The 14,736-nt window shown below is 36.6% G+C and overlaps 1 protein-coding gene across 4 annotated transcripts; it reads left to right on the top strand.

Annotated features, from left to right (window-relative positions):
- The first annotated feature begins 771 nt into the window (after positions 1-771).
- On the top strand, positions 772-6,982 carry LOC122001099 (60S ribosomal protein L12-1-like). Of its 4 annotated transcripts, none has more exons than XR_006117278.1 (4): positions 772-1,349; positions 2,617-2,749; positions 4,109-4,207; positions 5,631-5,681. XR_006117278.1 is itself a non-coding variant. In XM_042555679.1 (4 exons), exons 1-4 carry the CDS (start codon positions 840-842, stop codon positions 6,808-6,810), a joined length of 855 nt encoding a protein of 284 aa, XP_042411613.1. In that variant the 5' UTR covers positions 773-839; the 3' UTR covers positions 6,811-6,982. The 4 variants fall into 4 exon arrangements, 1 of the variants encoding a protein (XP_042411613.1); XM_042555679.1 differs by lacking the exon at positions 2,617-2,749 and adding an exon at positions 6,769-6,982 and having other exon boundaries at positions 773-1,349; positions 5,631-5,834; XR_006117276.1 differs by having other exon boundaries at positions 774-1,371.
- The last annotated feature ends 7,754 nt before the right edge of the window (positions 6,983-14,736 follow it).

Genomic DNA, 14,736 nt, shown 5'->3' with positions numbered 1-14,736 from the left:
ACCTGCAAACAAAGCAATACCTTTCTCGGCCATAAGTGTGTTAGTTTGTTCATGTAATTCAAATTCTGAAAATAATTCATCTAACATAATTTGAGAGAGATCCTTGGAAACTTTGTAAGTATCTACCATGGATGCCCACAAAGTATTCCTTGGAAAAATATTGAGGGCATACCTTATAATATCACGATTTTCTACCTTCTGATCGATTGCTTGGAGACCATTGAGTAGGTCTTGGATCCGAGCAGTGGACTCACTGACTCACTATCATACATTTTAATATTGTTAAGTTTATTCAAAATTAAGTCTCGTTTGCTTACCATAGTGTCGGAAGTGCCCTCGTGCAGCTTGATCAATTTTTCCTACAACTCCTTTGCGCTGTTCAATGGACCGACCCGGTTCAATTCTTCTTTGGTTAAACCACACTAGAGGCACTACAACAAAAATGTTAAACGACAATATCACAAAGACAACGGTTTTAGATGAAACTGTTGTAAATTTGATAAAAGACAATGATTTTAGATAAAACTGTTGTCTTTGAGCTCCCATAAAATACAAAAGACAATAGTTTTGTGAAAATCGTTGTCGTTGAGCAACTTTTTTTAAAATCAACAATGCATTTTACAACGGTTATCTAAAACTATTGTCTTTAAGTGCTTTTTTAGGGGATACAACAATAGTTTTCATAAAACCGTTCTATTGTATTCGTTTCATATTTTCCCTCTCACAATTTTGCTTTTCCCCCCTCTCCGCAAATCTTTTCGGTGTCTTATTTTCCCCTTAGTATTCCCGAACCCTAAGCCATTTTTCTTTCCCTCTCCTCGTACAATCTCTTCACATGGATGCCGCCTCCTTTGGATCTTCCTCCACGACACGACGGTGTACTCTCCTCTCCACGACTTGTAATTTTCACTCTTGATTGCAGTGAGGTCAGGGCAACTAGCTCTCTCGCACCAAAGATTGGCCCTTTGGGTCTCTCCTCGAAGAAGATCAGAGAGGACATAGCCAAGGAGACTGGCAAAGACTGGAAGGGCATTCGAGTCACTGCCAAGCTCACCGTCCAGAATCGCCAGGCCAAAGTCATCGTCGTCCCCTCTGCCGTGACCCTAATCATCAAGGCCCTCAAGGAGCACGAGCGTGATCGCAAGAAGACCAAGAACATCAATCATAACGGAAATATCTCACTGGGCAATGTTATCGAGATCGCCAGGGTGATGCGCCCCAGGTCTATGGCCAAGGACCTCTCTGACACTGTCAAGGAGATTCTCGGAACTTGCGTGTCTATAGGCTGCACCGTCGACGACAAGGGCCCCAAGGACCTTCAGCAGGATATCTCCGATGGTGAAGTAGAGGTTCCTCTTGAGTAATTCTAGGGTATTTTTACATTTATGATCATTTTGCTTTAAATCGCTTAATTTTGCCGAATCGCTAAAGTAGTTTTGTCATATTTGATCTGGTTATTGGCGAGAATCTCAGCAGTTATATTTGCAATCGAAACATTTTGTATTCTCGATAAATCTATATTGTCAGTTTTATGTTTATTTGTGGCTCATGGATCCGTCTCTACTTCTTAATGATTTGTGATAGAGAAATAGAGAAGGATGATGCTATGTGTGATCACTGAAGTTTGTTCACTCTCGAAGATGAAAATTGGTTTCCATGAATCAGTTGCTATTCATGATTTCCTTCTCAGAAATTCTTCTCTCCTCTTCTCCAGCAAATTATCAGCGTCCTTTATCCAACACTTTCCTCTTGATTCTTTGTTGCTGCCATGAATTTCCACCATGCCTTTAAACCTATTCATGTTTTGAATTTCCAATGCTGGAAGACCAAATTCGAGCTCTGGATGGGAGAAGTTCACCTTTAAATCACTGAATGAACTCAGATCGAAACATACATTCTTGCTTAAGTTCTTAATTCCCATATTTTAGTGAGATTCTTAAAGTGTTTAATAGAAAGTCCCAAAAACTTGGAAGGGCATACAGAGCATGACTTGTTCCTACTTCTGGAGTCAAGTAATGACGAATAGTGGATGTCAACAAACTCACACCATCCTGTCGACCGCGTGACAGGAAGGGGTGCCGTCTCTGCTGGATCTTCCTCTACGACGGTGTGCTCTCTTCTCCACGATGGTGTAATTTTCCCTCTTGATTGTGGCGATTTAGAGATGAGAACAAGCTGAAGGGGTTGGTGTGCGTCTCCTTGGCTTGGATTTAAACATAGAAATAGGTACGGACAACATGAGGCAAAGGAGACCAATGGTGTGACCGTGTGACAATGAAGACTTGACTTAAGTAAAAGAATCAAGGTAATGTAGTATCAGAAGTATTCCACCTAAAATTACAAGGCTCAAAGACAAAACAAGCCCTGCAGGACAAGAGTTGACTCTCAGGATACTGCTCAGTAATCTGATGTTATGTTACAACTTTACATAGAATTGTTCCAGATTTCTCTATGACATGTTGTGAAAAATGCATGCAATTTGATTCGAGAAAAGGAATAGTTGCTTTTAGCCTTTTACTCTAACATACAACACTGGAACTAGGTGACATGGCAGGTGATATCTTACGATGCTTACTAAAAAGGTTATTTCACTGATGAAATCTGTATAATGCACAGAGAAAGCCATGAGTTCAAATAGACTGAAGCTGATATTTTGAGGTTAGCTACTAGGGTGGAATCAGATACTAATCATCCCATTGGAAAGACTATTGTTGAAGCGACTTGTTCCGTTGGTTGTGAAAATGTCAAGGTAACTTCACATCAACCTTGAAGCTTCTATTGGAAACTTTTTAGGTACTATTATATTTTTACTATTAATCCTAAGTTTCACACTTCAGGGGGTGCTTGGTTGGATGGTATGGGAAATGGGGAATGGGAAAGGAATGAAATATTGGTGCTTGGTTTGGGTAATTAGTGGTGGGTCCCATGGATTCATTCCTCCAAACATGGGAATGAGCCATTACATAGCATTTTGGGGGGTATGGAAACCTTTCCATTCCCATTCTTGACTTCTATCATACTCTTTCACATTCCCATTCCCCTCTAGGGACCAAGCACCCCCTCATAGTTCAACATAATGGCGTTTTATTTTGAAAATGCCTTTGGTACTTTTTTTTCTTGGATTAATTGCTATAGATATCCCAGTATTTATCACTCTTAACAAATGTATTCTCACCTTTCAATTCTAACAAATTCATCCTAACATACTAACAATTTTATTTCTCTGAAAAATGTATCAATTAAAAAAGAAAAATGTCATTGACTTCATCGCAATTTAGTTGATTGAGTTGAATGATGCAATACCAATATTTATCCATTACAGGATGATAAACTTAATGGAATGACAATTGTTTGCGATATAAATCATGGTGGAGTTGTTATAACTGAAAGGTGGGATCCATTTGTTAAAAAGTGGTAAAGTTTACAATCTATATTGTAATCAACACTTCTTTCTATAACATACAGAGTTCATCCATCACATAGTTAAGCTATTAATTCTCATGTTGCAGATGCTAGTTTTGGTGTTAGAAATGATTTAGGACTTCTGCTTATAGTTTACAATATTTGGTACCTACAATGTGACCTCTTGCTATTTTTGCATGTATCTAATAGATCCCACTTTGGATTCTACTTCTGATACATCCACTAAAACTGAAACCTTGGTTTCATAAATGAAAATTAGCTAACAATAGATCTTATGCTGGTGCAATGAATTAATTTCCTAATAGAACCGTATTTCTTGAAGTATCTATTGTTTTCTGTCGAGTTTTCAACAGTTCATGGTTAACATTACACAATTATTATTTAATCCAACTTTCTTCTGTAATTTTTTTAGCATTGTTCAATTTATGTCCACTAATCAAAAAGTTTTCTCAAATTTTCTCTTTGAAACCAGTCTACAAGAAGCAGACTGTAACAGGTATTTAAACTTATGAAACAGCCCAATCTAATTTCCCAGCTCTTGATTGGTAGTTGTAGCCTTTAAATGATTGTGTGCGCATAATTAAACAGAGCAATCTATATTTGTCCATTCAATTTCCTATGTTCATTATAATATGCTTGGTTGGTTTATCCTAGTTTGCTTCCTAATCAGCAATATCTATGACAGGCTAAAGATGGGGCATTCACTGAAGAACCTGGCTCTGGTGTAGTAGCTATAATTGAAAAAAATGAAGGTTTCTATTGGGACTTTAAGCTGGGTCAGAAGGTATATGGCATTTATAGGACACTCTTAGATATAAATGTTGTTCGTACAATGCCTTTTGCGGAAGGGCATGGAGCCATTCTTTTTCTTTTGGAAAGCTGGTCCTTTCTGTTGTTAAATGGGTGTTGAAACACACATTTTTGCTCAATTTTTTCTTAGATAGCCATGTCCAAGTAAACTTAGTGTGCATGCTGCATGTTCTTCTGTTCCTCATTACCTGAAAGATAATGATGCTTATAGAATAGATAATTGCTATTCATCATCATCAAGTGAATTTCTACTATTTAGGTTCTGTTACATTAACCTTTTCCTCCATTGAAATCTTTGTAAGACTATATCACTAGCTATAAGATGCTACAAAATTCATACTTGTCACTATCTAGATACAACGTCCGTATCCATCATCTAATATGTTTTTGTGCTATTGCATGCACGGTGGGAACCAATTTCCAGATGCAGAGTCTCAGAACCAGTCTGTTGTATATGTAGGAGTTGATATGCATTAGCAGGTGTTATTTATTTTGAGGATAAAGTAAGGGAAGACGCACTACTGGTTGTTGAGACTTTAGCTAAGCAAGGAATAAACATATATACTAGACAAGAAGTCCCCAGGGCTTAGCACAGATGGAGAGTGCATGGTTCTGTGGCTGAAAAGGTCCAGGGGTCGATCCCCGGGGTGTCACTGCCTGGGGTTAACGTCTCCGCTATGCACTTTCCACCTGTGTACCTGCATTTACCTCCCTCCATATCCGTGGGACCGGCTCTAGGGGGGCCGCTGATGTGGCGGTTCCACATTTTTTTTTTTATATATATATACTAGACAAGAAGAATGCTGCTGAATACGTAGCATCTATGATTGGCATTGACAAAAGAAAGGTATGTTATGTGAACCCTGAGTTAAAAGTACTGAATTCTTGTTCACCTGTCTCAGTGTTCTCTGCAAGAAAAACTCCTAGACTAAATTTACATGTGATTCATCTTTGCCACCTGCAACCATAGTAAATCAGCGTGATGCATATTTACCAGCTCACTTCACTCATACTAATTTGAATATTATATACACACTTTTAAATTAGTTTTTGATGCAATTACTTAATGTTATGGTATTATTTCTGGTAGCATAAGTTTAGGTCACGATAGGGATGCCTAATCCTTAAGCAGATGAGATTATGGCACCTTACATGCAGAGTTGTGGGCTAATAAATGAGTCTTATAGGTTTAGATCAATGAACCATTACTAAATTAGGCTTAAGTTATTTGGGTAGTTGTAGGCTAGTTCTTTCATGTGAGCAGACCATTACAAATTCTTTACTGAGATAATCATATCTGGAAGTTTAAGAATTGTTGCTAGTGAATATCTTTGATGAGGAAGGGAACTCAATTTGTCTCTTAAAACTGAAATATATTTGGCGTTATGTGTATGCAGGTGCTTTATGAAGTTAAACCAGAGATGAAAAACAGATTCATCTCTGAACTTCAAAAAGAGAAACAAATTGTTGCTATGGTTGGTGATGGTATTAATGATGTCGCTGCCTTGGCTTCAGCAGATGTTGATATTGTAATGGGTGAAGGTGTTGGTGTAGCTAGTGATGTATCTTCAGTTGTGCTTTTGGGCAATAAATTGTCACAGGTACTACTGTTCATTTGTTGTTTTATTTTTCTATTAGTTCTATTTATATATACAAGTTTCTTGCATGTCACATCTTCTAAGAATCAGTGTGTTATTGTTTGGAATTGGGTTGTTGAATTTCTTTACTCCTAAAATATTTAAGCTTTCTTTACTAATATGTTAATAATATATAAGTTAACTTGGTATAAGGACCACATACTTTGCAACACAAGAAACACTCATTGAGATTACGTTTAGCTTTAAATATCTTTAAGGACATACCTTGTATACTTTTTTCAGGGTGCTTTACCTATTTATTCAAGCAAAGTTGCAGTTAGTGTGATTGACAATGTACTTTTGGTTCATCAAGTTGATGCAACAGTTGTCATAATGTATGATATATTTCTTGATTCTCTATCACCAATAGCTGCTCCACTTCCACTTCTGTTGAGACACCATTTAGTTTTTAGTAGACAAGGAGTGCAAGTTGAGGATAGTCTCAGTAGTGCATATAGTGCAATGATACATGGAGACAATTGGATTTTCCTAGTTCCTGACCTTATATGTGATATTGATAATGGTTTTTTGTGGAGGATTTCCTTGGATCTAGAGGTGAGTTTTAATATTTGTCACAGATATGATCCAATTAAGGTAAAATAATTGTTATCATAGTGATGGTTCTAATTACAACTTTCCAGCTATATTAATGGTAATGACTTTAGATTTGATAATACAAATTATTTGACTGGCTTTCAGATTAAGACATTATGCCTTAAAATGATGTGCGATATTATTCTTTGGTTACAGTTCATGCAGTTACTACAATTATCTTTTCTCTTATATTTTATATTTTTCTTTGATAAATTTTGTTTAATTTTTCTCTCATTCTGACTTTGTTTGCATTAAATCAATGATTTGAGTTTTAAGTATTGATTAATTGACTTTTCTCTTGTAGGTACGTAACTCAGGGGCAATTCATGAGGATTGGGATTTTTGATGGAAGGTGTGAGCTTTGTTTAGTTTCTAGATTGCCTTGCTAATGCGAAGAAGCCATATGGCAAACATCATAATGGAAAACATGCGATTTATGGTTTGATGCTACTAAGTTTGATGAGTACAACTCTTTTTTATATATTTTAGTTGGCATATTTTGGATTTCGATTACACAACTATTATTTTCTCATTTTAATGTGTGTAGTTAATTTTTGAAATTTGAAGATAACATTTTCATAAATTGAATGTAGTAAATATTTAGTTTTTTATTGGTGGTTTATTTATATTAAATAAAGATTGGTTGTTTGTTATTATCATGTTACAACATGAACATTAAAGACAACGATTAGAAATGTTGTAAGAAGTACGTAACCACAATAGATTTTTTTTTCGTGAAAAGTGAGAAAAGATAACGGTTTTATCCAAAACATATTTAAATTATATACTACAATGGTTTATAATTGTTGTAAAATTCAAAACCACAATGGTTTAAATATGTTGTAAATATTATCTACCACAACGGTTAAAAGAGTCTACCACAACGGTTTATATCTGTTGTCGAAATTATCTACCACAACAGTTTTAAAACGTTATCGTATAGGGTAAACAATTTTTAAGCATATAAACAACAACGGATAAAAATCGTTGTCAAATGTCTACAAAGACAATGAATTCAAAACTATTGTCGTAGGGCAATGGATTTTACAATGTTATCAGTTACAACGGTTTTTTGACCCTACGACAACGGATAATATCCGTTGTCGTATGCCTTTTTTTGTTGTAGTGAGGGTCTGGTTTGCCTTTGCATCAGCTTCGCTCTTCTTACAGGTTCGTGCGCCCCATTTGTCGCAGGGGACAAGTACTCCATCTTCGGTAGGAAATGTGAATCCGGTTTGGATTATGATCCACATTTTCACTTGGGTCTTGAGGTGGTACTCCATCAGCTCTTCCAGTAGCCAAAATCCTCGCTGGAGAACAGTGGAGGGTGTGTGGTGCTGTAACCTTCTTTGTAGGCCATTGACAAAATCTCGCACATAGAAAAATAAGACTTGTTCCAAGACTTAGTCTTGGATTAATAGTGCGGGAGATAAAAACAACTAACAAACTCGAGTGGTGTTGCCCTACTTCGGAAAAAAAATTGATTGCGAGAAAGATGATTGGAATGGACAATTATACCAATTTCGATTGACTTCGAAAATTTAACGACTAAACTATGAAAAACTTGCTTGAATGGTGGTTTCACCTATTTGAAGCAACTCCGCTCTGATACCAATTGTAGGATCGTTATGCTAGAGGGGAGAAGTGAATAACGCTCGTGGTTTTCACGTTCGATTAAAAACAATTGGAGAGAGTAAAGGCAGCAGAATAAAGAAAAATCAAACAATCGCAAACACACCAAGATTTACTTGGTTCGGAGCTTGTGACGACTTCTACTCTAAGGCTCGCACGTGAGAGTACTTTCATTGGGCAATCACTAATCAATCGTAAAGAGTACAAATACAATGATTACAAGTAATTAGAAAAATTAAAGAATACCAACAACTTATAAATTTAAATCTTTAGCGCAGTGGTCGTCGGGGTTGCTTTTGAGCGTCGAGGAAGCATTTTCACATTAGCACGAAGAAGCGATAGTTGCTTGGAATCTTGATTTTGAGATGTTGGCTGAATGTTGCTTTTATAGGCTCTTCTGAGCACCTGGATCCCTTCTGGGCGCTTGGACCATGAGTAGGCTCGTCTAATTAACGTGCTCTAGCTTGGCAACAAGATAAAGTTTAGTGTTCCGAACGCCCGGACCAACTTCGGGCGCTCGGACCGCGAAGGCGCTTGCCCAGGTGCCTCACTTGGGCGGAAGCTTCCTGGGCATTTGGAGTCCGGGCGCCTGGACTCCCTCCGAGCGCCCAGACCACCAGTTTCCGTTCAATTTCCTGCAAAACAAGGTTAGTTCAGGCAATAATATATAATGAAATATAAGTTTTGACAGTTTTCGGACTATTCGATCCTAATTTTGAGTTTCGCTGAAATTCTAGGTCAAACAGACTCCTACTATTCCCTCTTAAGGAAACACATCCTCACCTACTCCTCTCAGGAGAAATTACATTTTGTTAGATCGGTCCTCCAAACCGTCTGGACTTTTTCTCAACGTCTGAGACTTCAGGACTTCATGTTGGGCGTCCACTCCATGACCCGTCCAGTTTTCCACCTAGTTCGCGACCCTTAGGATTTTCACCTAGAGTTCTCGACTCTAGGAATTCGCCCAAAGTCCTTGACTCGCTAAGTCTTCATTGCCTAACCGTAGCTAGGACTTTCCATAACCTAGGGTTACCACCCCCTAGGACCTAGGCTTACCTCACCCTAAAGTTTTCCACCTGCCTAGAATCCACTAAGACTTTTTGCTTAAGAACACTTAGGACTTTCCTACATGCTCATTTACACTTGTTAGACAACAAGTAACCTTAACTTTGAACCCTTTGCCATTATCAAAACACAAGTTCGATCGTCTGGTGCTCTCTGCACTAACAGTCTCACTCTTTTTTATTATGCCAATATAGTTCAAAGTTAAATAAAAACAAACAACATTTGTATAGATAAAGTAGAATAAATACCAAATAAATTTCAAGTAGCATTTTTCAAGGCAAAAAAAATAAAATGTTACTCACTCCTCCTTAAGTATTACTTTTTCTCAAAATAAGGATTTTTACTTTACTTTTAACAACTTTCTCCCCCTTTGACATATATAAAAATCTATTAAGCAGAGAGAAAAGTTGAAAAAATTTTAAATTTGAGAAGTTAGCTTTTTAATCTTTTCCTTTAAGCTCCCCTAAAAGTAGCACTTTACTTTTCTTTTCAACAAAATATATTTAGCTTTTAACGAGTTTGTTAGAAAAACTTACTAGATATTTAGCTTTGAAAAGAATGTCTTTGAAAAATACTTAGCTTACTTAGCTTTGAAAAGGATGTCTTTGAAAAATATTTAGCTTTGGAAAGATTTTCTTTTTTAAAAAACTTAGCTAAATGATTAGCTTTGAACATAATTTCTTTGAAAAATACTTAGCTAAATACTTAGTTTTAAAAAGAGTTTTTTTTTTAAAAAAAAATACCTTAGCTAACTAATTAGCTTTTGAAGATGATTTCTTTGAAAAATACTTAACTTAATACTTAGCTTTGAGAAAAAAAAACTTAACTAAATACTTAGCTTTTGAAAATGATTTCTCTAAAACATACTTAGCTAAATACTTAGTTGAAGAAAAATATTTTGATAAAGACTGAATTAATTATTTATCTTTGAAAAGAGACTTAGTTAAAAACTTAGTTAAGTACTTAGCTTTAAAAAGATTTTGATAAAGACTCGGTTAAGTACTTAGCCTAATTTTTTTTTATGAAAACTTAGTTAAGTACATATGTTTAAAAATATTTTTATAAAATTTTGAAGAAGTAATTCAACAACAACAACAACAACAACCAAACATTTTCCACTAGGTGGGGTCGACTATATGAATCTTTTTACGCCATTGAGCTCTATGTTCTACATATCATCATCTATATTTAAATAAATTTTATCTTGTTTTATTATTGCTAACCAAGTCTTTTTTTGTCTTACTTTTCCTCGTTTGATATACATGTTTATCATAGTTTCACATCGCCTAACTGAAGCATTTATTGGTCGTCTAAGTACATGTTCATACCATCTTAAACGTGTCTCTCGGAATTTTTCTCAATAGATGCAACTCTGACTTTCTCTCTAATGCTCTCATTTCTTATTTTGTCCATCCTCGTATGTCCACACATCCACCATAATATCTTTATCTCTGCAACTCTCATCTTCTGCTCATGTGCTTGAGTCATAGCCCAACATTCAGCGCCATATAACATAGCAGGTCTAGCTATGATTTTATAGAACTTACCTTTAAGTTTAAGAACTACTTTACGATCACATAAAACACTTGACGCTCGATTTTTAAAAAATTTAACTTATAAATCTTTTGAAATATCACCCCTAAAAAAATTAACTCCCTATTTCTCTCTCTTAAAAAGTTTAAGTAATCACTAAGGGATAGTGATCTTAAATAATTCAATTAATGTCTTGATTAATGACTATGACTCCCAGAGTCCAACCATGAAAAACTTAAGTATAAATGCATGGAAGTAACTATCTATTTTCCTGATTTTCCATCTCACTCATTCTATGTTATCAAGCATATTCAGCTTATGAGTTTGTGTGAGATTGAGTTAAATTAATTTTTAAGTTGATTTTAAGTTTGAATTTTGAACAAATATTTATGTTTGAATTTTGAAAATGTTTAAGTTTAAATTTTGAACAGATATTTATGTTTGAATTTTGATTTAAGTTAGTTTGGTTAGATTTAATTTAATTTTAATTTTGATTTAAGTTAGTTTTGGTTAGATTTAGTTTAGTTTTAATTTTGATTTAGTTTTTTTTAGTTAATCTAAATCCATCTCATCTTTTTCTAAATTATGAGAATCTTATAAGTTTTGTGAGATGGTTAATTTTAATCTTCAATTTAGATTCATCTAAGGATTGATTTATATTTAAGTTAGACTAAGGTTTAACAGTTAGTAAATTAAATATTCATTTTAATAATTGGTTTACATGCTATGGTGAGACACTAGTGTAAGAAGAAGAATAGAGAGAGAGCAAGAAATAATATGAGAATAATAAAATCTATTGTTCATTGATATTTGCCCTAAGGACAATACAATAGAATAATTCAAATACTAATATGATTTGATTTGGCAATTTGATCCGGCCAATTTTGATAATTCTGTTTTATCTCTTTTAACTAAGCCTTCTTGGATATTGGAACAACAACTACTTCTAGACAAAGTCGTAAAGAAAATAAATATTTAATTTTCTTTCTGAGAATCCTTGGTCTAACTAATCAAGTGTCGATCAAGCCTAAGTCCTTATCTATCCTAATCTAAGCATGTATAAGATAAGCAGTAAATCATTCATCAAATAAATTTACTTAATAATAAAAATGGTCTTTCTATTTGCTCCCCCTGGATCATATCCTCAATAAGGTCTATTAAGGTAGTGGATTTGATCTTTGGGGATCCAACATTGATCAAGTCCAACTTGATTAAGCAAGTTAGACTTGAGGACTCGTGCTTGGACCATTTTACTATTTGTTCGATTAACAAGAGATAGGTAGGATTTAAATTTACATTTGGCCTTATATCCAAGTCCGGATTGATTGTATACGTTTGTTTCCCAAGAATTAGGTCGAGGTTCTTGGAACCCAAAGTGAATCATTCCAAAGAGTCCCTGAGTTCCTTGACTTGACTTTTTAAATTAGAATTTTCTTCCTCAAGTTATTGCACTTGAGTTGAAGTTCCAGCTTGAACCGATTCGGTCAAGGAGCTTGGGTTAATCACTTCCTTGAGGGCTTTGATCTCCTCTTGGAGTGACTTGATTCAGAGTTTAGACTTAGCCAGTTTTCTAGACAAGTAGGAGATCAGGTTATGAGATCTAATTAAGGAAATTCTAATAGTGTATTGAGAACCTTCTAAACTGGATGGGGATCCGTGGCTTCGCTCGGACTCAGCTTCCGATTCCATCTCGAATTCGGACTCGACGACTTGTTCCTGGGTCGGAAGTACGAGGAGGCTTGTCTGTCTGAGATCTTTGTCAGAGTCTTCTGAAGATGACTCATCCCACGTTTCTTATAGTGTCTTCTTTTTCCTTTGCTTCTTTGTTTCCTTCTAGTTTGGACAGTTTGCCTTAATATACCCCTTTTTGTTGCAGCCGTAGCAGATGACTTCAGACTTGGCTTTTGGACTTGTTTGTGTCGTCTTTGACTGGATCACCTTCTTGATCTCTCTTTTGGTGAACCCCTTCTTTTTCTTGCATAACTTCTGGACTATGTTCACGAGTTCAATAGCAATTTCATCATCTTCTTCTGAGTCCGATTCGTCTTCGGACTTGGGTTTCATCAGATACTTTTTTTTAGTCTCCTTTGTCTTGCTTGTACATGCAATCAACACAATATCTTTCTCAGTCGAAAGTGCATTAGTTTGTTCATGTAATTCAAATTCTAAAAATAATTCATCTAACATAATTTGAGAGAGATCCTTGGAAACTTTGTTAGCATCTACCATAGATGTCCACAAAGTGTTCCTTGAAAAAGCATTGAGGGCATACCTTATAATATCACGATTTTCTACCTTTTTGACCGATTGCGTGAAGATCGTTGAGTAGGTCTTGGATCCGAGTGTGGAGTTGACTCGTCGACTCACTATTCTGCATTTTAATATTGTATAATTTATTCAAAATTAAGTCTCGTTTGCTTACCTTAGTGTCGGAAGTGCCCTCGTGCAGCTCGATCAATTTTTCCCACAACTCCTTTGCATTGTTGAAGGGACCTACCCGGTTCAATTCTTCTTTGGTTAAGCTACACTGGAGGGTTTGGATTGTCTTTGCATTAGCTTCGATCTTCTAACAAGTCCGTGCGTCCCATTTGTCGCAGGGGACGAGTACTCCTTCTTCAGTGGGAAATGTGAATATGGTTTGGATTATGATCCATATTTTCACTTGGGTCTTGAGGTGGTACTCCATTCAGATCTTCCAATAGCCGAAATCCTCGTCGGAGAACACTGGAGGGTGTGTGGTGGTGTAACCTTCTTGGTGGGCTATTGAAAAAATCTCGCACATAGAAAAATAAGACTTGTTCCAAGACCTAGTCTTGGATTAGTAGTGCGGGAGATAAAAACAACTAACGAACTCAAGTGGTGTTTCCCAACTTGCAAGAAAGATGATTAGAAGGGGCAATTATACCGATCTCGATCGACTCCAAAAATTTAACGACTAAACCACAAAACACTTGCTTGAATGGTGGTTTCACCTATTCGAAGCAACCCCACTCTGATACTAATTGTAGGATCGTTGTGCTGGAGGAGAGGGGATAAATAGTGCTCGTGGCTTTCACGTTTGATTAAAAATAATCAGATAGAGTAAAGGCAGCGGAATAAAGACGAAAACAAACAATCGCAAACACACCAAGATTTACTTGGTTCAGAACATGTGGTGACTCCTACTCCAAGGGTCGCACGTGAGAGTGCTTTCGTTGGGCAATCACTAATTAATTATAGAGAATACAAGTACAATGATTATAAGTAATTAGTAAAATTAAAGAATACCAACGATTCGGAAATTTAAATCCTCGGCGCAGTGGTCGTCGGGGCAGCTTTTGAGCGTCGAGGAAGCGTTTTCACAGTAGCATGAAGAAGTGAAAGTTGCTTGGAATCTTATTTTTGAGGTGTTGGTCGAATGCTGCTTTTATAGGCTATTTCGGGCGTTTGGATCCCTTCCGGGTGCTTGGACTGTGACGTAGGCCCGTCTAATTAGCATGCTCCAGCTTGGCAATGAGATAAAGTTTGGCGTTCCGGGTGCCTAGACCGCGAAGGCGCCCAGACAGCGAAGGCGCCTGGACCGCAAAGGTGCCTGCCCAAGTGCCTCACGAGGGCAGAAGCTTCTCGGGCTCCCGAAGGGAGTTCGGGCGCTCGAACCACCAGTTTTCGTTCAATTTTCTGCAAAACAAGCTAGTCTAGACAATAATATGTAATGAAATATAAGTTTTGACATTCTTCGGACTGCCCGATCCTGGTTTTTAGTTTCACTGAAACTCTAGGTCAAATCGACGCCTACTGTTCCCTCTTTGAGGAATGCGTCCTCACCTACTATTGTTCCCTCTTCGAGGAACGCGTCATCACCTACTTCTCTCAGGAGAAATTACATTTTGCTAGACCGGTCCTCCAAACTATTTGGACTTTTGCTCAACTCCGAGACTTCAGGACTTCATACTGGACATCTGCTCCACGACACATTCAATCTTCCACCTGAACGGTGACCCTCAGGATTTTCACCTAGAGTCATCAATTCTAAAATTTCGCCCAAAGTCCTTGACCCGCCAAG

The sequence above is a fragment of the Zingiber officinale genome, chromosome 7A, assembly GCF_018446385.1.
Source record: "Zingiber officinale cultivar Zhangliang chromosome 7A, Zo_v1.1, whole genome shotgun sequence".
NCBI lineage: Eukaryota > Viridiplantae > Streptophyta > Magnoliopsida > Zingiberales > Zingiberaceae > Zingiber > Zingiber officinale.
The sequence above is the reverse complement of the archived record's forward strand: the minus strand, read 5'-3'. Positions and strand labels throughout refer to the sequence as shown.

Coding starts and splice junctions, on each gene's coding strand:
- LOC122001099 (XM_042555679.1), top strand. CDS start 840: ATGCCGCCTCCTTTGGATCTTCCTCCACGACACGACGGTGTACTCTCC. Junction 1,350..4,108: donor TCTCCGATGGTGAAGTAGAG/GTTCCTCTTGAG, acceptor TATCTATGACAG/GCTAAAGATGGGGCATTCAC. Junction 4,208..5,630: donor ACTTTAAGCTGGGTCAGAAG/GTATATGGCATT, acceptor ATGTGTATGCAG/GTGCTTTATGAAGTTAAACC.